Source organism: Pholis gunnellus (genome assembly GCF_910591455.1).
Source record: "Pholis gunnellus genome assembly, chromosome: 10".
Taxonomy (NCBI): Eukaryota; Metazoa; Chordata; class Actinopteri; order Perciformes; family Pholidae; genus Pholis; species Pholis gunnellus.
This window is the reverse complement of record NC_136537.1, coordinates 11317728-11342222: the sequence shown is the minus strand read 5'-3', so window position 1 is coordinate 11342222 and position 24495 is coordinate 11317728. Positions and strand designations below refer to the sequence as shown.

Genomic DNA, 24495 nt, shown 5'->3' with positions numbered 1-24495 from the left:
GAAGCAGGGTTAGGTTATAAAAAAAACATCCCACACTTTGAATGGAGCACCATAGAATCCATCATCAGAAAATGGAAATAATATGGCACAACCGCAAACCTACTAAGAGAAGGCCGTCCACCAAAACTGACAAGCCAGACAAGGAGAAAAAGAATCAGAGGAGCAACCAAGAGGCCAACGGTAACTCTGGAGGAGCTGCAAAGATCCACAGCGGAGGTGGGAGAATCTGTCCACAGGACAACTATTAGTCGTGTACTCCACAAATCTGGCCTTTATGGAAGAGTGGCAAAAAAAAAAAGAAGCCGTTGTTGAAAGTGAACCATAAGAATTTTGGGAGAGGCAGCAAACGTGTGGAAGAAGGTCAGAATTGAGGAAAAGATGGATGTAGCCAAATACAGGGCAATCCTTGAAGAAAATCTGATGCATTCTGTGAAAGACTTGAGACTGATGCGGAGGTTCATCTTCCAGCAGGACAATGACCCCGAACATACAGCCAGAGCTACAATGGAATGGTTTAGATCAAAGCATGTTCATGTCTTAAAATGGCCCAGTCAAAGCCCAGACCCAAATCCAATTGAGAATCTATGGCATACATATGCTCTCAACACTTTTCCAATTTTTATTTGTTCATAATTTTGAAATCCATCTAGTATTCCACCCCACTTTTAAATGGACTATTTTGTGCTGGTCCATTACATAAAATCCCAATTCAATACATTTTAATCTGTGGTTGTACCATCACAAAATGTAGAAGGGTCCAAGGGGGGTGAATACTTATGCAAGGCACTGTGTGTATCTGGAGCCAGCAGGCAGTTAGCTTAGCATACAATTACTCTGAACATCTCATATGTTGTGTATTAAGTAACTTCCTAGAGTCTTGTGTAAAAGAAAGAAATATGAATTCTATGGTTGGTTCATAGACATTTTTTTTGCACTGCACAGTGGAAAACCAAAGTTTAGAACGAAGCTGTAGATTTCTCTCTGACCAGAGTGAGATTATGTACAGGGTTACAGGAAACAACGGGCTAAACTAAGCTAATCTTGTGAGAAATGTACAGGGACATTCAAACCAGCCCCCAAGATGTGTATTCTTTGTCTGAGAGAGACCCAACAGATCTGTGAGTGTTAACATAGTACTGTAATGTCAAAAGACCAACGGGATGAGAGTTGAGCTGTGACTCCTCATGTGAGACCATGCTCCTAGTCATGCCTGTTGATGTTGTCATTGGCGCACATGTTCACAGGAAGTCAGAGCTACAGTCGTGTAGTGTGAACTAAGCATTAGTCAAAGTGTCAAATGATTCCGTCCTTTAACAGCCCGTGTGCTATTTTGTTGTATAGGAGACGAAGAGGATGATAAAGAGAGGGTCTCTCAGGATTGTGACGACGATGATGACGATCCTGAAAACAGGTACTTGCAAAACAACAAATTGCAAAGATGAAGGCAATCAGGGGGCATGTCTACATCATGCAAGGTCGACAGTGAAAGTTTTATTTTTTTACTGGGTGTTGTAGGAAATGTAAGGCTTTGAAAAGCCTATCGGGTTGAGCTGTTTAATCTAATATAGTAGCTCAGCTCTGACGGCCTATTGCAATACTTGACTCACCGCGCGCAGTGTGAAGGTAGTGCTGAGTAGCTCCAAGCAGAACTTGATAACACATTCCTGTGACGTAATAGTAAAGTGCAGAAGAGCCTTTTCTTTCTTTATGCATTTACGTGTGAGTTTTCAGTCATAGTTTCATCAAAGACAATTCATTATTTGTTTAGAAGTCACTTGATTCAAGAAAGGAATCATTTACAATGTGAGTCTCTATGTTCATCAAGTTAACGTTCTAGAAGCACATTTGATGTGATTGGTGTGAACCTCCTTATTATTTCTGTTTGTCTGACTTTCTTTCCATTTCTCCTGAAGGATTGCAAAGAAAATGCTTCTCGCCCAAATAAAATCCAACTATTCTTCTGGAGCAGAGAGCTCATCTGATAATGAAGGAGCCGATAAGGATGACAAATCCTCCAAGAAAGCTAAAAAGGAAGATGATGACGATTATGATGAAGATGAAGAGCAACAAGGTAGTTTACCAGAACTAGACATACCTGATATAAATGAGCCTCTTTTATTGTGCTGCATCTCAAACTGTTGGTTTCTCTCTTTGAAGACGAGGATTCAGAAGCCTCCAGTTCTGAAGTTGAAGTGAAGAAGCGTGGAGGACGCCACAAATTGCTTCGTCATAAACTCTCGCTGAGCGAGGGTGAATCGGGAGAGGAGAAAGCTGCCGGTAAAGACAAGAAGAAGGGGGGCAAGAAGAAGTCGGGGCAGAAAGGTATTTCAGAATCTTTCATTTTCCCCGTGTGTCATGTCCAACAACACAAGCACAGATATCCTGAACTCTGATACCGGGAGAGTGACTTTTGTTTCTTTGTCTTTTTGTTTGTCTGTCCCTCAGTTCGCAGCGATGACTCTTCAGACTCTGACTTTGAGAAGTCAGAGTCCAGTGAAGAGTCGGGGGTAAGCGAGGAGCTCAGCGAATCAGAGAACGAAGGGAAACGTCGAAAGACCAGGTGAGAAGAGGGAGAACTTCAACCAATCAATAGTAACGTATTACTGCCACCCGATCTGGATTGATCTCCTGCTGCTCTTGCTTGAATGGATTCTGCTTTGTGGTTCTGTAGAGCTGCCAAGAAGAAGGATGAAGCAAAACAGAGAAGTTACAAGCAGCAGCAGAAGAAGAAGAAGCGACGCAGGATCAAAGTTCAGGATTCCTCTTCCAGCACTGAGAAGGTGTTTGAAATGCAGAGCACTCTGTGGTCTTGAACTGCCCCAAAGTTTCTTCTTTTCTACAGCAGGATTTGCCAGGTGGACGAAATGGATCCACATGACTTTTACTAGTCAAGTCATGCACGACGCATAAAATGTGATTTGAACTTACCCCTGGAGTGTGTTGTGAGGAATATTGAGGGCACAGCTTAATCATGGGGCTGCTGGGCTCCTGATCAGAGGCAGGAAATTATTTTTTTCCTGAGGGCTGGAGATCAGAGGGCTGAATTTCATGCTTATTTCCACAGAGTGGAAAGGAAGACGGTGATGAGGATGATGAGGACCACAAACAACGCAAAAAGATCCGCAAAATCCTGAAGGACGACAAGCTGCGGACGGAGACGAGAGATGCGCTGAAAGAAGAGGAGGACAGGAGGAAACGTATAGCGGAGAGAGAGGCACTCAGGGAGAAACTTCGAGAGGTAAAACTGAACTGTTATTCTGAAACACAGACACGTTGTCTGTTGACAGCACAGGCTCTCCTACCACAGTCCTGCTTATAACGGAGCTAACGGCTAACGTTAACAGGTTGTATTGACTTGCATGAGGATGTGTTCAAGCTCTACTCAGTAATTTGAGTATTGGACAAATGTGAATTATAATGCTATCATGACATGTTTAAATGATGTCTCCTAAAATTGAGTTTTTGGCGATAAACCTGCCTTCTTTGAAGGAGATGTTTCCCCAGACAGGTAGAAAGTCCGATTAGCAGGCAGCCCTACTAGGTGACAGAAGGTCTTAACAATAATCTATTAACTGTGGTAAATGGTGCTGCTTTTTTCTTAAAGCTTTATTAAACATGTCGTAAACCCTACATTTTAAGATAAATTTCGTAAAAATACAATGACCCGTTTGCTGTTAACTTTTGTGTATAATAGTGGTACTACTAGTGCTATTATAGTATTAGTTTGCTTGCACTAATTACACTGTTAACATACCTGCATGAGGCTTTGAACAATTACATTTAATATGAATCATTTAAAAACCAAGTCTGTTGTGTAAGGCGTTGGTATTAGAATGATGAAAGGTGCTATTATGAGACACTTGAAGAAGAGTTATATGATAAAATTGCGTATCCCTGGATATGGAAAACGCTTATTGAAAAGTTGTAAAATATATTTTTCTTTTAGGTAATATTTGATTGACTTTGCTTTTGAAATGAACCTGTTGTGTGTGTGTGACGCCGCTCTCTCTGTTGCTTATCCTTATTCAGGTGATTGTGGTGAAGGAGTCTTCCCATGTACCCTGTTCCTGTCCCATCACCACCAAACTGGTGCTGGATGAGCAAGAAGAGACCAAGGAGCCGCTGGTGCAGGTGCACAGGAACCTCGTCACAAAACTCAAACCTCACCAGGTTGACGGTGAGGTCACAAAACAAAAGTTTTATTTTTTTTTTATCATGGACATCTTGGGCCTCATGTTAGCCAGAATCAGCCTGCATGTGAAACACAGAGATGCTCTGGACTAACGTCCACGCCTCTGTTTTTGTGTTTTATTTCAGGGGTGCAGTTCATGTGGGACTGTTGCTGTGAATCTGTAAGGAAGATCAAGAAGTCTTCTGGCTCTGGCTGCATTCTCGCCCATTGCATGGGTCTGGGGAAAACTCTGCAGGTATGGAGGAGAGAGCAGCACTAAACCTGCGATAGTGCATGAAAGAACTGTATATGTAATCTGCCACCTTGAGCCTGTTAAACCCTGATGAGTTAATCGGTGTTTGCGGTCCTATGTGGTTTAACACCGTTGGCCACTTTTAACTGTAGTTCTGTTTTTTGCCCTGTAGGTGGTGACGTTACTTCACACTTTGCTGCTTTGTGAGAAGCTCGAGTTCACCACAGCGCTGGTGGTTTGTCCTCTGAACACCGTCCTTAATTGGCTCAACGAGTTTGAGAAGTGGCAAGTAGGACTGAAGGATGACGAGAGTTTAGAGGTAAGGAGCTGCCTTGTTACTATTTGACAGCGTTTTTTTTGTGTGCTTCTATTTCCCTCCTGATGTATGGTTTCTCTGTCTATCTTGTGTCTACCAGGTGATTGAGCTGGCCACAGTGAAGAGGCCACAGGAGCGAGCATGTGCCCTCCAGCGATGGCAGGATATGGGAGGCGTCATGATCATCGGCTACGAGATGTACAGAAACCTGACGCAGGGCAGGAACATCAAGAGCAAGAAGCTCAAAGAGATCTTTCAGAAGTCGCTGGTGGATCCAGGTACAGTGCTGTTTGAACTGCAAGTAGACGTACATTTAAAACATCCCTCTTATGTATGTGGTTGTTTTTTTCCATGAGAGTGAATGGAAAACAAATATAATCACATTTTTTCCAATGCTGATGGGTGACACTTTTTCTTTTGTTGTCTCAGAATGTCAGTTTTTTAGCACAGTGGTCTCAGTCTGAACAGTCACTTCTTTAATCTCACCAAGATTACTTTTATTACACTTCTTGCTTGTTGGTCCAGGATACACAACATTGGTGGTGCTAGTAAAAAAAGATGGACAGCTGTGAAAGTTTTTCAAAGTAATGATTAAATAAAACGGGACCGGTCAGCATTCAAAAGAATTTTGTTATAATTTTATTGCAAATTCTCAGCTGGCATCCATTAGACATTCATGTGGCATTGGTCACATTAGTCTCCATTTGATATGTTTGTTTCATCTGCATGCACTTGCTAGAGGAAATTACTTTCATATTGTTGTTGGTACACGTGTGTCAGTTCAGGAGCGCCATGTTTTCAGACTGTTATCATTTGTCCACGTTAGAATTGGCGTAAAATCTTGGCATTAAATTCAAATTGATAATTTAATGCTTTCAAAAGATAGTGAAAGAAGTCCAAAGGACATCACTCTGTTGTTACACCAGTTACAAGCTCAAAAATACAACTTTTTCACTGTTATTTTTCATGAAGCCAATAAAAAGCACATCATATTAATCGAAGCGGCAGTTTTTTCAACATATCTTTGATGTATAAATGGTCGTACGCTCAGAGGTTAGAGCGGGTCGTCCTTTGACCGCGAGGTTGGTGGTTCCATCCCCGGATCCTACTGTCCATATGAAGTGTCATAAGGTGAGCCTCTGAGCCACATGTTGCTCCCCTGGTGCTTTACAGCAGCCTGCTGTTCCTAAATGCTGAGGATGGGTTATTTCATGCATGTACCTGTATGTATGACCATTGAAAGAAACATAGCTAAAGTAAAAACTCGTATCACAAAAATGATTTTGTTTAATGTAGTTAAATTCCCTAGATTAGTAATCACATTTCTCTTTTTGTTTTAGGCCCAACTAGTAGGATTTCATAATGAGCAATTATCTTCTTTTTTTTGTACTTCCAGCTGTGTTGAACTCTTCTTTTTTTGTCTCCTTGACTCCCTCCAGGTCCAGACATGGTGATCTGTGATGAAGGTCACATCCTGAAGAACGAGGCGTCTGCTGTGTCCAAAGCGATGAATTCTATCAGGACGAGGAGGAGGATTGTGCTCACTGGAACGCCTCTGCAGAATAACCTTGTTGAATGTGAGACTGCCTGGTTATATAGATGATGCCGGACCAAAATGTGAATGTATCTAAAACTTGTGATCTTTGTCTGTTTACCAGACCACTGCATGGTGAACTTCATCAAGGAGAACTTGCTTGGGTCCATTAAGGAGTTCAGGAACCGCTTCATAAACCCCATTCAGAATGGTCAGTGTGCCGACTCCACGCTACAAGATGTCCGGATCATGAAGAAGAGGGCTCACATCCTCTATGAGATGCTGGCCGGCTGTGTCCAGGTAAACAAAATGGCTGGAAGAATTGACTCTTGCTCTCTTTGACCTCCCTCTCTGCCTCCTAAAAATGATATTTTTCTCCTTCCCACAGAGGAAAGATTACAGAGCGCTCACTAAGTTCCTGCCACCTAAACACGAGTATGTGTTGTCGATCAGAGTGACTCCGATTCAGTGTAAACTCTACCGGTACTACCTGGAGCACTTCACAGGTGAGAACCACGCTCGTATGGACAGGAACACGGGGCCTCTCTTATTTCCTGATTTTGTGACTCCTCGTCTCCTTGCTCCTTGCTCCTTGCTCCGGCTTGAGACCTGGAAATCGATTTCAGATCTCCAGGTCGCGGAGCGAGGAGGCTTGCTAGGGGAGCTGTAGGAGAGGAAAAACAGTGTATCCTTTGTGGAAGTCTTGTACACCTGTTGCAAATAGAAAAGGCTTGACACTCAGCTGGAATCTTCTCAAACCACTACAAATGTAACTGTTCCCTTTGTTTTCATAAATTGTAGTGATTTAAGATACACAATTAAACTTTATGCCCCTCAGTTTTTGCAGTTCCTATTAAGGCGATGTTCTAACTGTATCCTTAATGACGTTTCACCTTGTTATTATTAGTGTTGCCTCGCCTCCTCGCTCCACCGTCTCCTACTCGCCTCCTTCGCTCGCATCTCCCATGGGCGGGACTTGGACATGAGGCGAGGAAAGGAATCGAGGACGAGCGAACAAAGGTGTTGAGAAGGGCACTGCCGCTTGCTTGCCTGGTTCAAACTACTCTGATCTTTTTGGGTGTTAGGAGCAGCTGGGCCTCTAGGGGCTGCTAGCAGGGCTTTAACAGTGTCAAGTCTGATTGCCCAGACAGGAATTTAGCCGAATCTCAGACTAGAACAAAATTCAATTGAGAATTCCACTGGAAAACATGCGTAGTCTAGGACTCGGCTAGATCCTTCTGCAGGAGTCTTGTTTCTCTTAAAAGTGCTCTCTTGACTGGCTGTCCTTTATTCGGACAAGAGTTTGAGATAAATGGAAGGCCTTTCTGCTCTCTCTTTTTCATGCTGCATTGTTAAGTCGTTTAGTGGACTTTCCTCTCAGAATGTGGCCCGCGTGTGTGTGTGTGTGTGTGTGTGTGTGTGTGTGAGAGAGAGTGGCAGCTGGCAGAGTGCCGCAGGCAGGTTTTAAGCCCAGTTTCCCACGTCTCCCTAATGAAGAGCTCTGGGAAAGAGGGAACAGAGGGTGGGGGGTAAAAGGGGGGAATGTGGGGGCATAAAGGAAAGAAATTTAGAACGAGAAGGGGCCAGAGGTTTTACACCAAACGCGAAAACAAAGAACAGGAGAGTCGGTATTTATGAAGAGGAGTGATTGGGAGGGGTTTGGTGGTTTGTGCTGTGACTCATTAGGCCAGGTTGTCCACAAGGCAAAGTGCTGAAGTTGTGACTGTGGCTCTGGACCTCCACAGCGGTGTTTTTGGACCCAAGACCGCCGATCAGTCAGCAGGAGTGGAGAAGCCATGATTGTTCACTCCTCTTGCTGCTGCTTATGTAAACCTACCGTAACTTCTGACCTCCCTGGATCAATGAAGGCCAACACACAGAGCAGTCACAACATCAACATTTCAGCAGCTGCCACTCGGATATCAATGTTCATGTTTCGTTGTATTACATTTTCCACATAAGTCTGAATGTTAGAAGAGATTGAGGGCCCGCTGTCAAGTTCATAATGTAAACCTGCGTCCGTCTTCCTCCTCACACTCTTTTTTTTTTTTTCTTCTTTTTTTTCTCCTTGTGTGCAGGTGTGGGGAATGCTTTGGAGGGGGGCCGGGGCCGTGCAGGGACCAAACTCTTCCAGGATTTCCAGGTGCTCAGCAGAATCTGGACCCATCCCTGGTGCCTTCAGCTGGACTACATCAGTAAAGAAAACAGGGTAGGGCTCGGGCAGACGAGACCAAACCACACTAAACACTAACTCAAAAACTGGGAATAACACACACAGCGGGAAAACAATAGAAACTTAGTGCTGACAGGTCGTGCAGCAGGCGAGAACAGCACGCTTATTGCCGCTGCAGCAGAAATGTTCCCATATGCATCATTTCTCCAGCTCTGTGTTTGGTTGACCCGTATCGTTGCACAGACTCACACGTGCACTCTCTTGCAGGGTTTCTTTGACGAGGACAGCATGGACGAGTTCATCGCTTCAGAAACGGAAGAATCGTCCATGAGTATGACCTCTGAGGACGAGAAGCCCAAAAAGTAAAATAAGATTTCACTTCCATTTCTCCTTTTGTTATACATTCAGACAGAGATGACCTCATTTAACTGCCCTTCTGTCTTGCATCTGTTACTCTCACTGACCCCGTCTCTTCCACCGCTCCTCCTTCCTCATAGGAAAAAGAAGCAAGGGAAGGGAAAAAAGAGAGGATCTGATGACTCTGACAGTGATGACGTGGAGGTCATCAAGGAGTGGAACACCTGCTCTCGGGGCAAAAACGGAGAGAGTCGAAGCAGACCAGAGATTGTAGAAGAACGTAAGTTTGTTCCACACATACAGTAATATCTGCTCAGAATGATTACTCTTAAACGCGTAGACCATAGGCAGCCAGATGTTATGCAGACTTCAGTGTCTAGTTTTATAATCTGTCAAACGGTCTAATGTTTTAATGTGTATTCAATTTCTGTGGCTCTGGCCGGTTAAAGGTGATTCAGTACAACTGTAAAGAAAAGTTGGTCCGCTTCCATTAATGACACACTGGATCCAAGCAAACGTCTTTCAAGTGTGGCCTAAAGAAAACCAACTCTGGCTTTGCGCTGCTTTAGCGGTCACAGTATTCTAGAAAGCCTTTTTGTCATTACATCTATAATGTCATTTAATAATGCACAAAAATCAAGACCGCAAGTGTTAGGAACTTGACTGAAATTACAAAGAATTTTATTAATGACATTCTTGTTTTGGCAACTAACATCTGCACATAGCACAGCTGTAGCATAGCAGAGGAACATGTAATAGTAAAGCTCTGTATTGTAAGCTTGATGTGAGACTATACTGACTGCATGAAGACTAACCTGTAACTGATCTGTGCATCACAAACAGCCCAGCCCGCTAGCTCAACACCGGGTAGTCCCACTCACGACTGGCACAAGGAGTTTGTCGTTGACGCCGACGCCGAGATCCTGCAGCACTCTGGGAAGATGACGCTCCTGTTTGAGATCCTGCGCATGGCAGAGGAATTGGACGAAAAAGTGTAAGTGTGTCTGCATTCTACGCGCAAATACAAACCTTTTTTTATCCTTTTTATGTTATGCAGTGTTTGGGTTAATCAGAGTGACCTGTGGTGAAGTGACACTGGTGCGTCTTTTGTCCTCTTTCGTCGTCAGGTTGGTGTTCAGTCAGTCTCTCATCTCTCTGGACCTCATTGAGGATTTCTTGGAGCTGGCTTGCAGAGCTAAAGATGATGAAAAAGTCTCTCCATACAAAGGTGAATTTCTTCAGGGCCTGTAATTCAAGTAGTCCTCATTGTACACAGTCCAAATGTCCGTCCATATGTTAACCGACTCCATTGAATGATCCTCTTTAATGTTCCTGATGTGCTAAAATACATACAGCAATTTTCAATATTGTAAGCCATCTACTGACTTATGGATCTCGTGGAGCCCAGTTGTGTCTCAAGGTTCACTTTTGTGGTTTTACACTGTCGTCTTTGAACTGACTCAACTACGTGTGAGATATAAAAGCAACCCGTTAACATTAGCTTTGGAGAAGGCTGAAGTATTTTCATCTGGAGATGCAGGTTTCACACTTGTAAGAGAAACCTCATGCAACATGTATTTTTGTACACGCTGGTGTGCTTATTACCCTTAAACACACACAGACACACACACACCGCCGCTGGTGTAAGGTCATGTTCCTAATTAAACTCCAGCAGCTGTTTTTACTTTCATTTTGAAAATGATTAGACCTTGACTTTTTATTCTACAAAAAAATGTTTGCTCAAGGGTTTGTAATTTGTAATGAAAAGATCACAGTGCCGTAATTGGAAACATACTGACATGTTGGTTATGAAGGCTGGTAGGGGGGTTGGCCATCTTGAAAGCTAAACACGGCTGGCCTCTAACCAACACAACCGTCTATCCGCTGTCTGCTAATACCCAAACCGAGTCTTTTTGACAAGGAAAAGGCCAAGTTGATGGTGACACGTGTGGTTTTGAAGGTTTTGTGAAGCAGAGATGTAGATATGTAAGAGATGTAAAGCAGCCGTATAAGATTTCCTAACTGTAATATGTCTGTGAAGGTGATGGCATGTGGTTCAGGAACATTGACTACTATCGTCTGGACGGCTCCACCAACGCTCTCACCAGGAAGAAGTGGGCTGAAGAGTTTAACGACACCACTAACATAAGGTATTACACTTTCATTTATAATACCAAACTACCAAACGTCTGATGCTTGAAATGAAACTGGTCTCATCGTGCATTTAAAAGCACTAACTCTACGCTCTCTTTTCCCAGAGGTCGTTTGTTCCTGATTTCAACGCGAGCCGGCTCTCTTGGTATCAACCTGGTGGCAGCCAACAGGGTCATCATCTTCGACGCCTCCTGGAACCCCTCCTACGACATCCAGAGTATCTTCAGGGTCTACCGCTTTGGCCAGATTAGGACCGTTTTTGTGTACAGGTTCCTGGCCCAGGTGAGCTTCTCAACCTGCTTTGGTACTTTCTGTAAAGAAAAGGAAAAAACAGCTTTATTTATTAATTCTTCCTTCTTGGCCGTCTTCTCATTGTATCCTCTTCTTCCAGGGTACAATGGAGGAGAAGATTTATGACCGGCAGGTAACCAAACAGTCTCTGGCCTTCCGGGTGGTTGACCAGCAGCAGATTGAGAGGCACTTCACAGGCGTGGAGCTGGCAGAGCTCTACACCTTTGAGCCGGACATGCTGGATGACCCCTCAGGGAAGAAGAGCAAGAAAGCCACACCCATGCTCCCCAAGGTAAACATGTACATATATTGGGCTTTGACCAACATTTGTCTGAGATTTCATGGTTTTCTTTAGACTGATCCCCCAAAATGATGCAGAATAGAAGGCTGAAACCTATTAACAGTAGTAAAATAGTCTTCTTTTTCCCTTCAACAAACATAGCACAGAATGCCAGTTTAAATGCCAAGCTTGTTTTTCCCAAACTTGCACCAAATAATATGTTGTTCCTCTTTGAAGTTTAGCACTTCCGTGATAAACTTCAGGGATAAACACAATGCCAGCTTGTATCCAACTTGACCTTTCCGGGATCTATTTCTTGTTTCCTTTCATAATCCAGCCCTTTTCTCCCCTTTATGCAGGTGCTGTGTCACTATTTGGGCCCCCTGGGGTTTAATAGGAACACACAGCCCTTAAATGGGCCATCCAACCCCGCACAGCTGCACAGATCTGTGTGTTTACTGCTATTTACTAAATAGTCTTCTCATTGCGACACTGCTTCTGCCCCGTTATAAACCTGCACTCCTCTTTTTTTCATTAATTCCCTGCTGTCTTTTACTTCTCTGTTGATCTTTGAATCACTCCCATCCTTTCCCACTTCTTCCCTTTTTTTGCATTCCCTTGGCTTATTCAGATCGTCTTAAGTGGTTTTAACTCTTTGTTTTGGTTTGACCTGAAATCTGTAAACAGAATAGTTGAAAGAAACCCTGCGTATCAAACTCGCTTTCAACGGACAGTCGAGAGGCCTTTCGGTGCACCTCGATGGAAAATCTGTTTTCCATTTCCTCTGTCAAAAGATCTTTACCGCCGTCCCCTTCATGGGCATTACCAGGTAGGAGCGCTGCATGAATCCACTCAGCCGGCAGCCGATATCATCGCTCTCACCTTCCTTATTCCTTTAAACCAGGAGTAGCCCTACTTGCTGTGCAGCGGAGCACAGTATGAGATTTCGAGAGGAAAGATGTGTTCATTGAGCCGCGGCCTGTTAGATGTGTATGATCTTTTAATGAGCCCGGTGACATTTATGTGACACAGTATTAAAGACAGAGAGGCTGACAAGCTCTTTAACAAGCTGACCTGTTTTGGCCAGGGGGTTAACTATGATGTGGCAGCAGCGCTGTAGTAGTACGGAAGGAATTTGCCGTCTGGAATGATGTGAAGATGAGTCAGACGCCCTCCATCACTTTCAGCCAAAACTGCACAGAAGGAGAGAAGGATTGGAGCCACGGCAGAGGGAGTTTTCTACTTCTTCTTCCCAACTCTTCTCACTGGGAAGTGCTGGTGTCCCTTCCAGACGGGGCATATTACTCTAAAGCTCGGGTCACACAGGCCGCACAGGCAGTATTTGATATTTGTGCTTAAGAAGCTCTTCTTTTTGGTCCCGTCTTTTACTTGTGTAAAGTCTTGTAGTAAAGAAAAACGTACTGAAGATCTTTAGATTCTCTATCACCTACCTCCTCTCCTCTTCGGTCCCCCTTTGTCTACTACCTGCCGATATCCTGCCATGGTTATTTCTGCTTTCCTCCCCATAGTCCTCACTGATGTCCTCACTCTCTTCCCCGTCCACCATTACACCACCCCGTCTTTTCCCTGCCGTCTTCGCGACCATCTGTTGGCGCAACTCGCTGCTCTCAGAATGTTCAAAGCGAGCTCGGTAAAGTTGTTTTTTCTTCTTCTCCCTCTGGCCTCGCCTGCATGATGAAGGGTCATTATTTAAACCCCTCTCTTAAAGATGTCTCTGCGCTCTTCAGAGAAAACTAATTGGAGACAAAGGAAGCGGGAGCACTTCCTCCTAATGACAAAGAAGGTCCTCGCAGCTCTAGACATGACACTTTTGACTCCCCACCCATCCTCAGCCCCCCCCCCCCCCCCCATTTCTAGTTAATCACACTTGTCCCTTCCATCTAGCATGCGACCGCTTGTAAAAATGTTGAGTAAAGTTTTTGGTCAGCGTTCTTTACAAATGTTGCTGCATTCTGCGTTTTTTTTTGTGGGTCAGGCTGTGGGCGTAGCTCAGCGTCTGCTCTCAGCAGGTGATGGCTGCAGTGGTCATTAGGCTCCGTCAGGTACACTGGAGGGCTGTGGGGAGGCTGCACTGGAACCACAGTACAGACTGGAGCAATAAGCCACACCATGCTTGTCTCATTAGGGGTAGGAAGTCACTTTGACCTGAAAGGAAAATCCTCAAAGCTTTATATATCAGCATTATATACCAGTCTGTGATGTTCAGTGGATCACGAAGGTTATTTTGTGCTGAGTTTTGTAGATTTCTTTTCTGGGCTCCCCACCCTCAGCTTATCATGGCCCAGCATTTCCTGCTTTCTGGTGTGAGACTACCGCCTGTGGAGATATCGGTGTCTCTGGCTCGTATCAGATGAATCTCTGTATGGTGGTTGAACTTCGTAGTGTAAAGTGGTGGTTGTTTGTACGGTTTGTTGCTGATTTTATTTGGCTAGGCTGTTGTGTTTTTATTGTCAGTGAGCAGAACAACGTGAAACACTTCACCAAATAATAAAATGGGCCTAGAAATGAGGAAAATGCTTGTTTGTCTTTTAGACAGTGTTGTTGAACTGAAACCATACAAAGATCGCTACATTTTGATGGACTTCAGTCGGCAGTATACTCCTTCAGAGTTGTCGGATGATCGCACATCTTCTAAAATCCCCCCACCTTTCCGTCATTGAAATTGGGTCTCTGTGTCCGACTCGTATCTGTATCCTCTCTGAAACCGACCATCCGACATTCACACCCACTTTGCTCCCTAATTGGCCAGCTGTGCAGGGGTGAGAAAGTAGCCGGGGTATGAACTTTCTTTCTTCTTTACAGAACTATTTCTGTCACTTTTCACTTGTGTGATGTGCAATCCTGTGAATACCCCCCCCCCCCCCCCCCCCCCCCCTCAATGACAGCAGGCGTTTCACAGGCTTTCTATGTAACTGCTATAAACAATCACATCTTATGAACCACTTCTTTTCTTTTCAAGCATAACGCAACCCTTAGTCTGTACTACATCTCATGAGAAACAGCCAAAGCCAGGCCAGTCAATGGGGAACAATGCCTCTCCACTCCCACACTTTGTGATCAACTACAACTAGTGCACAGCCTGCTTCTCACTTAAGATTTAGTCAAACGATTTCCATTTCTCTCTCTCACTTTTTCGCCTCCCAGTAAAGTTCCACCGTTATGCTCTAATGGACTCTCTGTGGATCCCTCCTGACTTGCCCGTCCAGCTCCGTCTGGCTGGTCCTTGTAGCGAGCTCTTGTAGGAGTACACCCCCCTACAGCTGCTAGCCGAGGCTTGTTTTTATAGGAATGTGCTATGTTTATTGTCTTTGTTTAGCCTTTTGTGACATGCATGATTTTGTTTCTTTGTTAATTGACTGACAGCTAGTTAAACCCTGTGACTTGTGTGCAGGTCCTGGAGGGTGTAAAGACAACGTGGTCCTGAAGCTAGGGGTGGGCTCCTGATGTTGGGCACAGCGCCTGTAGTTGAGTGCATCTCTACTGAGAAACTGTTAAGAGCAGGCCGGTAGGGTTTTGTGTATCGTTGGTGCGCTGCTGGGCGAGAGAGAGAGAGAGAGAGAGAGAGAGAGAGAGAGTTTTGACATGCTATGTTTAGGTATTACAAATATCTCAGCCACTCGCATTCCTGCTATCGGAATCCTGTTTTGGCCCCCACTGTTGCTATGGTTAACGCACCTGTGCGTCAAAAGTAGTTTTTGGCAGAGACGGACACTTTGAATACATTCAGAAACTCCCAGACAACACGAGTAAGTAGTTGCTATAGTCAGACGAGTGGGGATTTCTGTCACTTTGCCACTTTCAGGCTGATTTTCGTACCCATAACTCTCTATATTTGAATGTGTTGGAATCTCATCTCCCCAACTTTCGCACTTGCACGTTTAATTTCTCCTTTGTAGTGTTTTTCTCTGTGAAGTAGAGGTTTATTGTTGTGGCAATGACCGAAATAGACTCATGGCTGTAGAAGCGTGGTTAAAGCAGTCTCTGCACAATAAGTGGCTGTTTAGGTGCAGGAAATTGGGTTAACATGGTTGAGAATGTTCTCTGCGCGAGAAAATATCTGATAACGAGGCCAAAAACCCCGGCTCTTTAATTACATCAGACCTTTTACAGTTAAGCGTCACCTAAAGACTATTGGTAGAGTACACGTCTGTGCACGTGCCAAGTTGTAAAGTCTGCATGAGGCCCACTTTTGTCGACTCCCAAGTTTTCATCTTTTTGATGTGAGAGCTGCTGAGTTTGAAAACTGCTTTACATCATTCATGGACTGCTGGCAGTTTAGACATTTTAATAATATATACAAGAATTTGGCTGAAGGAGGGAATAAATTGTTCTTTCAATGGAAAGGATTTCATAATGTGGTGAAGGTCATGAGTGTTGGATGCCTTGTGTGACTAGTATACTAATTATATTTTTTCTCTGCTGACACTTGCAACTTAGAGCTTGTTTTACATTAAAGGCACATTTGCAGACCCTTTGTTGAATTGAAGGCATTTTATTTGCACGAAGGTGCCGTTTAGAGTCAAGACGGCAGATTATCAGCCGCCATTGAGACAGAAGCTGCTGAGATTGTTTGGTCTAAGCTGTTTTAGTCTGAGCATCTGCCCACCCAGCGTCTCCTCCCCTGCAGTAAAGTGAGAGGCCTCACCATGTCGCTCCATAAGGATGACAATAGCCCAGGTCAGTTTACCTACTGTCATTAGTGCTGGCTCAGGACACACACACTTTTAGCGCACTGGTAAAGGAGATGGACCGGACCACCCGAGAGCCCATTGCTGGTGGGGATTACCCGGGTATCCCAGAATGCACTGGGTTCCAGCGGGAGCATCTGTACTGTCATTTGACCTGCAGCTCCACTGACCCGTGACCAGGTCCACAGTCAAAAGTGCTCCTCTTTCATGCATTTGAATACAACCTACACACTGCTTTCATTCCATACATAGTTTAAACGTTAGTTAATGGTAAACTACAGCATTAATCACTTTGTCAGATGAGGTGAGCAACTGGGGTATTTTCCACAGTATGACAAGAAGCGGCCAGCTCTTGTTGTGGTCTTGTGTCTGTTGGCTGTAGTTCTACCTGATTTTAAAATGAACACAGCTCAATCTGTTTAATTAGGAATCAACTGCAAGCTGGACAAAATATTGCAGCAGTTGGCTTATCATTTTCAAGCGATGGAAATTTTTAATTCCGCGATGCAGAGGGCCGTTTGTTTTTGCGTACCTGCCAACCCTCTCCTCCTCCAGACCAGACCACGGGCAACGTATCTTTTATGGGGAACTGACAAATCATCTTTCCCAGTTGAACCTATGGGGGGGGGGCGGCGGCACCGGACAATCGTTGTCGTCACCGCGGAGTCAAAGTTGAACTTAGTCAAACGATGCGATCGTAACGATTTCTGCCGTTTCCTGAGCTGGCATCTACGGTGGCCTTTACTTGACCTGTTGCTCACCTATATGGGCAGAGAAGAACAGGATTGATGCCAACATGCTCGTGTGTGCTTTTATACCCTAATTAGAGAGCAAAGCAGCAGTTGTATTGCTTGCTGTGCTGCTGCCTCAACATGTCTGGTTGTTCAGCGGTGGCCTGGTTCTGTCCTGATTGAGTGTGATGGCGGGGAAACATCAACATGCGTCAGTGAGGAGCATCATCAGTGTGAAGCTCCGTGGCCCTGTCTGCTCCTGCCTGTTTTAGCCACCTTATCTGTCACTGTCTGTAGTTGTAAGACCTAAAAATAAGTTCTTCTATTTGTGTGCAGCTCATTACCCCCCCCCCCCCCCCCTATTCTAGGGATCCAGTTTCGCTCCGTCTGGTCTGGTGTTTATTTTCAGTTTATTCAATAGAGGTCTGCAATCACTGCTTAATTTTCTAGTGTTGGTGTTTCTTTTTTTCCTCCTTAATACCAGAGACGTCTATGATTAATTTGGTTAACAACGTCGCACTAATTGTCACAGTTCAAAGTGAGATGGAGAGAGGAGAGCAGAGCCCGTCTGTGAGTTGGCCGGCGTGGAGGTTAATGATGCAACTTCTGCGTGACGTCGTTTCCAGGTTGCAACGGTTCAGCTCAATGTACGGTCGAGACAAAGAAAAGCAAACGTGCTGCAGGGGGAGAAATCTGAACCATGTTTGTGTGAGCCGAGCCTGGTCTAGCTCTCCTAATTTTACTCAGGTATTGTTTTTCAATAACACTGTAGTCATGGAAACCAGTTTGTTTAGTTTGATCCGGTTGATTTTTCAGGTCCGTCTAATCCTCCTCACAGCCTATTTTTTTTTCTTTCTAAAATCCAAACCTTAGAAGCGAGATGCGGTTGGGTTTGTGTGTTCAGGTCTTGTTGACCTGTTTGTGTTGTTGTAATATCGCAGGTGTACACAAGCTGACTGGTGCCTCGTTATTTAACATGAAGCTGCTACGTGCAGGATGGATGCACAACTACAATCTTGTTGCTCCTCAAACCAAAGCAATGTCTAGTGTCTGTTGTTAAGACACACACACTGTGTGTTGCAACATCCTTAGTTCAGTTTGGGGATCTTTGTTTCACGTCATTCTCTTTCTTATCGTCTCTCTACTTTTGACTACTAATGATTCTTTTAACTGAATTGATTTTAAAAGGACAATTTTAAAGTCTTGAGAGGAAATGTTGAGGCACACATCTAGAAATTGGATTTGAGTTTGGTTTCAATCCGCCCGTGTGTTGCGCTGAAATCAGTTTTCCACGTTAAAGAGTTTATGAGCGTCTCAGGTCGGGCTGTCACGCCGTTGGTTGAGTCTGGTTGCTATGATACAGAATATCCGGGGCAGTAAAAATGTTTGCACAAGGTAGATCGATTACTTTCTCTGGAGGAAGGGAAGGCTCAGACATGCAGGGAGAGAGGGCCCACCTTGCCCATCTATGTTTACGAATTTCGTTTTTCAGCACTTTCACATGTAGGATGTGACGGTTGGGTAAAACTGCGTTTGGGACAAACGCCACAAAGAACAAAGTTGTTTGAACAATGCATGAAATCTTGGCATTGAAACCGTTTTTTCTTACTGTAACCATTCATTTTGTTCATACTGGTCATTTAGAAATCACTTCCTAATGCGCTTTCAGTGACAGTGATTGGGGAGAACCTGTCCTTACATTGCTGTGCTGCCAGTCTAAATATACAGCAACCTCCATTACTCAGATGGCAAGTGTGGCCTTCTTCTTCTCCTCTCCCTGTCCTCCCAATGATGACTCGAAACCAGGCAGTGAAGCCACGTGTCTTAAAACTTGCATTCTCTATACTGACCAGCAGGGGGCGACTCCTCCAGTTGCAAAAAGAAGTCAAATTGTATAGAAGTCAATGAGAAAACTGTCTACTTCTCACGTGATTTATTGTGAACATAAGTTTATGATCTCACTCTAGTTTCAAGTCTTCTTCTATACAGCATGATGTTAATTTAGTAAATGATGCTCCATTCAGAGTCGAATAGACCATAAAGCAGGGTATGCTTTAGGGCGGGCCTACTGTGATTGACGGGTTGCTACCACTAGAGCCGTGTACGGCGTTGGTTCGTCCCTCCTCCGCATTCCAGCTATGGTAACTTCTGTTTATCGGTTGCAAAAAAAAACAAGATGGCAATGGCCATAATCCAAAAATGGCGACTGCAAAATTGCCGAACTCGAGGCTTCAAAACGGCCACAAACCAATGGGTGACGTCACGATGACTGCGTCCACTTCTTATATACATTCTATGCTTCAAACACACCATGACCCTTTCTGTCTTTGTGTCGTCGTTCTGCTGTAGGATCCCTTCCTGGCCGAGATGCTGCAGAACAATAAGGACCAGATTGTGTGTTACCATGAACACGACTCCCTGCTGGAACACACGGAGTCAGAAGCCCTGAGCGAGGAGGATCGCAAGGCTGCCTGGGCCGAGTATGAAGCAGAGAAAAAGGTAGGCGAGGACCAAAAAAAAAATAAACAGACGTGCACGCTACACCCCGACATATCCACCCGTTCCAAAATCAAAGGCACACACGTGCAGCATTTAGCCCTCGTGTCCATCATTCTCCAAATCATTGACTTCAAAGTGCAAGGTGAGCTAAGCGAGGCCCCACTGTTATTTGTTAAGATGTGTGTGTGTGTGTGTGTGCGCTAGTGTTGGATCCGTACAATCCTTTCATCACTTAGTGAGCAGATGACAGGGCTAACCCCCCCCCCCCCCCCACTGCTATGGTTGTCATTTTGACCACCATCAAACTAGAGTTCTGCTACACAAATCCCTGAGAGGTTGTCCAAACACTGTCAATACTACTGTCAGTACGTATGTCCACAGGGGGTGAGGGACTTCTCCCCCCCCCTTCTCCTCCCTCTGCCTTCTTGTGGGACAAATCAATGGGTAATTAGTGAGGTTTATTTGGAGACGTGGTTGATGTTGTAGGAGACCAGGAGCAGGTCCCCCCCCCCCCCCCCCCCTGTGTAATCCTAGATTCTAATTCACCCTAATGATTATTTTTCCAACACACTCTCCCTCCTCTGCCCTCCGTGTGCCTTAAGCGGCTTTTCCCCTCAGAGCTCCTCTGCTTTTCAAGAGAACAGAGGTTTCCCAGTCACCTGAGATCTAATGTGAGGGTTTACTTTGCCTTCGCTTCACTGCGATCAGTACGTTTGCTAATGTACCACTCGTGCACTAAGGATGCACAAGTAGCCACGGTGTATACTCTGAGCTTCGTATGAGAAACAACTGGAAAGTAATTCGGCCTCTGCTAATGTCTTCACAACTTAAGGGTTGGCCGGCAGTGGCCAGGAAAAGCTATGTGTATGAATATCAGATTTGCAACTCAGGAAATGGGAAAAACTGTGAGAACATGATCAGGCGCCCAAAACTAAACTGAACCCGGGAGCCCTCGGCCTCACCGGGATGACTTCAGCTCGGTACAGAGCTTAGAGAGGCTCATGTCATAAATCTTTGGTTTTGGAAATGAAGTCAAGTCTAGATTTTGTGTCTGTCTGAAGATGTATGAAGTCTGCAGAGCATCTGAGACTGCAGCTCAGGTCCAAGAGTGGCTGCTTGTTAATAGCAAACCCAAACGTGAGTGCGTTTGTGCGTGTGTGTGTGTTGTGCTTTTGGGGTTGTTTTGTACCGCTTAGTCCTGCACACCTGTCTATCTGACCGGTGTGGTCCAAAGACCCCCCCCCCCCAAACACACACACACACCCCTACATACCGGATGGCCAGATTACAGGGCACAGGAAAACCATCTGCAGCAGAGGCTCAATTACATACAAACATCAGCATCCTGCTGGCCTTTACTGGGACACGTCTGTTTACTTCGGGTTGAAGTGAACTGTCGTCTCAGGTCAAACTCAGTGGTGGCACACAGCCTCTCCCATCATGCCCTTGGTGGCTCTTAACACCTGCCCAATTAAAATGCACTAATCCTGCTCTTCTCTTGGACCCCCCCCCCCCCCTCTGTCTCTGTCTTTCATCTCTCAGGGTGTGTTCGTGAAGAACAACTACCAGTCGCAATACAACCAGATGGACATGGGCAACTCCAACTACTTCTCCTTCAACATGGCGGCTTTGGCCTCCATGACCAACCAGCAGCTGGAGGTAAGTAATGAGCTCCACATGCCCCTCTCCTGCCTCGCACTCCTCCCCCCTCCTCCCCCCCACGGCATGGCGCCCCAAATTCCTCAGTCCCAACTGCTAATTGTGACAACAGTCTCTGAGCCAGCGCTCCTCCGACCAGCAGTTCGTAATACGCCGTGTCTGGGGCAGCAGCTATTTATACACACCGTGGCACATCTGACCGACGGAACCAAGAATGTGTGTTTTTAATAAGGACGGTGAAATGTAGAAATACTGTATGCTGACTTCGGTTCTAGTTATCATGCCATGTGAGCAATTATGATGTTGCAGCTGTATCTTTCTCCAACGTGTAGAGTTGATTACAAAAACATTCATACCTGCAAACTTATCGTTTTTTGGCGAAATTGCCGTTTTTAATCAAAATATATCATCCACGTGAATCGTGTAGATCCATAGAGGTTTTTTTTGGGGGGGGGGGGGCCAGTGTTTCTCAGATTGGAGTGAGACGAGGAGAAAAGGTGATGTCGTGATCTTCACAATAAAACATCTTTGATGTGACGTGTCGAGTCTTGGCCAATCAGCGTTAAGATGTCTACAGCGTCTTCATTTCACTCCGTTAAAGTTTAAGTTCCGTTACAGTTCAGACACAGTTTAGGCTTGCCGGGTTAAGTTAACGTCCACTGAATGCGGAACTTTGCGGACTGTTAACGTTCGTCATTATCGCGATTTAGGAAGAAAAACCGTAACGTGATGAAACATGCCCCTCCCCGTGTTCCGGTTCAGTTCATGCGGTCACTCGTTAACATTAAACCTGAACACCGGCGGATCTGGTTGCAGGTTGTTGTTTTTTTTAACTCCAAGTAGAATGAGGATTATTTTGTGGTTATAATAACTTTCATGACCACGATGATGAGGCCCAGATACTGATGAGATGATGAGGTCAAAGAGCTTCAGGGAGAGGAGGCTGTTTGTGTAGCTCAGCTTGACGCAGTGCTGAGATGTGAAGGAGCTGGGCCTGGATAAAAGTGGAGGTCTAAACAGACATGAGTACAGCTTCCTGCTGTCAGTGTTTTAAATACATTGATAAGACAGAGTATGCTAAATGCAGCCTCTGCTCCAATGAGATGAACTACAGCAACAAGGGCTCACGTGCCCTCTCATCACACTGCCAGACGCTGTACACACATTTAAATAATTGAACTGGATTGAATGCATATTAATTGCAAATAGAAGATAGGCCACAATCCTAACAGCTTTACAGTAACAGTGGAAGTTAATATTAAGCCATACAGTAACAGGGTTCAATGAAAACTAATCACTTCGCAGGATTGTGATGTTTATTGTAACTTCAGCTATATCTCACATTTGACATTTGCGTGTGACTACAGACTAACGAGGCGGCTGCAACAGAGCCAGAGTAGCACGTTTAAAAATAAGTTCATTTTAACGACAATAGGATTTGAAAAAGAAGGGAAAAAAGATTCTGATAAGCGACGATAATTGGCCAGGCTGATAATCTGTTAACCCCGAGAAAATGTTGTTCTAATAGCCACAGTTGCTTTTTAGTAAAAATGAGAAAAGCTAACCCGTCCTCCTCATTTGTCTTTAGGACCTTATAAACCAGGGACGACAGAAAGTCATTGAAGCAACAAATTCGCTGAAGACTCTGCCACGGGAGTCACTGGAAGATACAATCGCCAGACTGGTGAGTGATATAGTCCATAACTCTTCTTAGAGAGGAATCTTTATTTGCTGCTAACAAAGTCACGTTTCTGTGTACAAGTGTAGTGATTTCTAGTTGTGATGGTGGCTGAGGTTAACATGTGCGGGCTCTCCTCTCTCCCCACAGTGGAAGGAGAACCCAGCACTCACCGAGAGTCAGGTCCAGTCTCTGGCTCTGGGTCACCAGGCCAGTCTGGAGCTGGAGATCAAGCGCAGGGAAGCTGTGTACCGGGAAGTTCTCACCAGGCAGCAGACGGTAAGAAGGAGAAGATACGTTATTGTATCATCATTAGTACTCTGAACACCATGATCTATCTTCACAAGTACTTTGGACATGAGATATCTTGATTGTTCTCATGTTACTAATTTAATTACTGTAGTTATTCTAACCGTCCCTCTATGTTTGTGTCTGCCCAGCTGATGATGTACGTGCAGAAGCTGATCACCAACAGGAAGGTGCAGGAGCAGCAGCTGGCCATGGCCAACCAGGCCAACTACCTGAACCAGCTGGCCATGCAGAACGGCATGATGGGAGTGGGAGGCGGCGGGCTCAGTCAGATGGACCTGGTGGGGCTTTACCAGCAGCTCCACGGCCTGAGCGCCCCTCAAGGCATGGGCAAGAATCCTGGGCCCTCCAAGGGTCTGTAGGTCAGAGGGACTCTTCCTCAACCTCCTCCCCCTCCCCTTTACCCCCCTCCCCCCACCCACCCACCCCAGTCAGCTAGCTGGCTCAGTTCTCTGTGACAAACGCACTGTGACACCACCGCTCAGAGCTCAAACAATCTGGTGCACCAAGCAGAGGGCGGAGTAGTTTTGAGACGAGGCTGCTGTCCTCTGGGGCCTCACGTGGGATAGACTCTCAGTTCTTTATCCTGTAGTTCACTGAGAGGAGGTGGAACATAGTGTATAAATGACTGTGTGAAAGTGGTCAATTAGGCATTTCAACAGGAAAAAAATGTATATACCGCCTTAATGTTATTCAAGTTCTATATCTTCATTTTTCATGTATTTAAAGACAAACAAATTTTACCCCCAATGCTTTGAAGCATTGAATTGTTTTTCTCGTAAAATAGGGTGTCCTTTGATTTGAACTCAGTTTTTTATACTGTTTTAAATGCCGAGGTAAACCTGAGTGGGACCAGTGTCGTCGGTGACGGGACTCACTGATGTAAAGCTCTATGTGATTATTAGCCCCAGTAGATTCCTTCACCAATCTCTAACAAAGCACACCGCTGATGGTGCTGCTCAGTCCTGCTCTTTTTTTTGGGGGGGGGGGGGGGGGGGGGGGTTAGAAGAAATTGATATGTCAACAAAAGCAGAAAAAGAAATATGGCCTTAAATTCATTTCCTAAAAACAAAACAAAAAAGCTCTGTAAAGATTTGAGATTTGGTTGAGAATCTTTTCTATTATGCTTTTAAGTGTTTACATTAGTTGTCACTGAACATGGTAATGGAATGCTTGTGTTGTTCAAAACTGCCTGCCCGGTTTCCTATGACCTTTTTGTAACATCATTCTCATTGTCACGTGTTGTCTAGCATAGCACTGTGCGTCCTGTTCATTGCTTATGTTCCACTTGTGTTGATCCCAAGTTTGGGTGAGTGACTGGGTCTCACAAAGCACAGCCAGTTCAGCCAGATATCACAGGGCCCAAATCTTTTCCCTTTAC

The 24495-nt window shown here is 44.9% G+C and overlaps 1 protein-coding gene across 1 annotated transcript in view; it reads left to right on the top strand.

The window, feature by feature from the left end:
* Positions 1-24079, top strand: part of atrx (ATRX chromatin remodeler) — a 30052-nt gene extending 5973 nt beyond the window's left edge. Inside the window, exons 9-34 of the mRNA XM_079167332.1 lie at positions 1342-1411; positions 1914-2071; positions 2158-2322; positions 2446-2560; positions 2672-2780; positions 3065-3238; positions 4030-4177; positions 4318-4427; positions 4597-4743; positions 4841-5018; positions 6180-6317; positions 6399-6574; positions 6663-6780; positions 8353-8483; positions 8715-8809; positions 8945-9084; positions 9648-9798; positions 9932-10032; positions 10846-10954; positions 11063-11240; positions 11350-11541; positions 19319-19468; positions 21011-21127; positions 22716-22811; positions 22956-23084; positions 23246-24079. Of these exons, the coding sequence (XP_079023458.1) occupies positions 1342-1411; positions 1914-2071; positions 2158-2322; positions 2446-2560; positions 2672-2780; positions 3065-3238; positions 4030-4177; positions 4318-4427; positions 4597-4743; positions 4841-5018; positions 6180-6317; positions 6399-6574; positions 6663-6780; positions 8353-8483; positions 8715-8809; positions 8945-9084; positions 9648-9798; positions 9932-10032; positions 10846-10954; positions 11063-11240; positions 11350-11541; positions 19319-19468; positions 21011-21127; positions 22716-22811; positions 22956-23084; positions 23246-23476 (3626 nt within the window). The 3' untranslated portion in view covers positions 23477-24079. The remainder of the gene's footprint in view (positions 1-1341; positions 1412-1913; positions 2072-2157; positions 2323-2445; positions 2561-2671; positions 2781-3064; positions 3239-4029; positions 4178-4317; positions 4428-4596; positions 4744-4840; positions 5019-6179; positions 6318-6398; positions 6575-6662; positions 6781-8352; positions 8484-8714; positions 8810-8944; positions 9085-9647; positions 9799-9931; positions 10033-10845; positions 10955-11062; positions 11241-11349; positions 11542-19318; positions 19469-21010; positions 21128-22715; positions 22812-22955; positions 23085-23245) is intronic.
* The last annotated feature ends 416 nt before the right edge of the window (positions 24080-24495 follow it).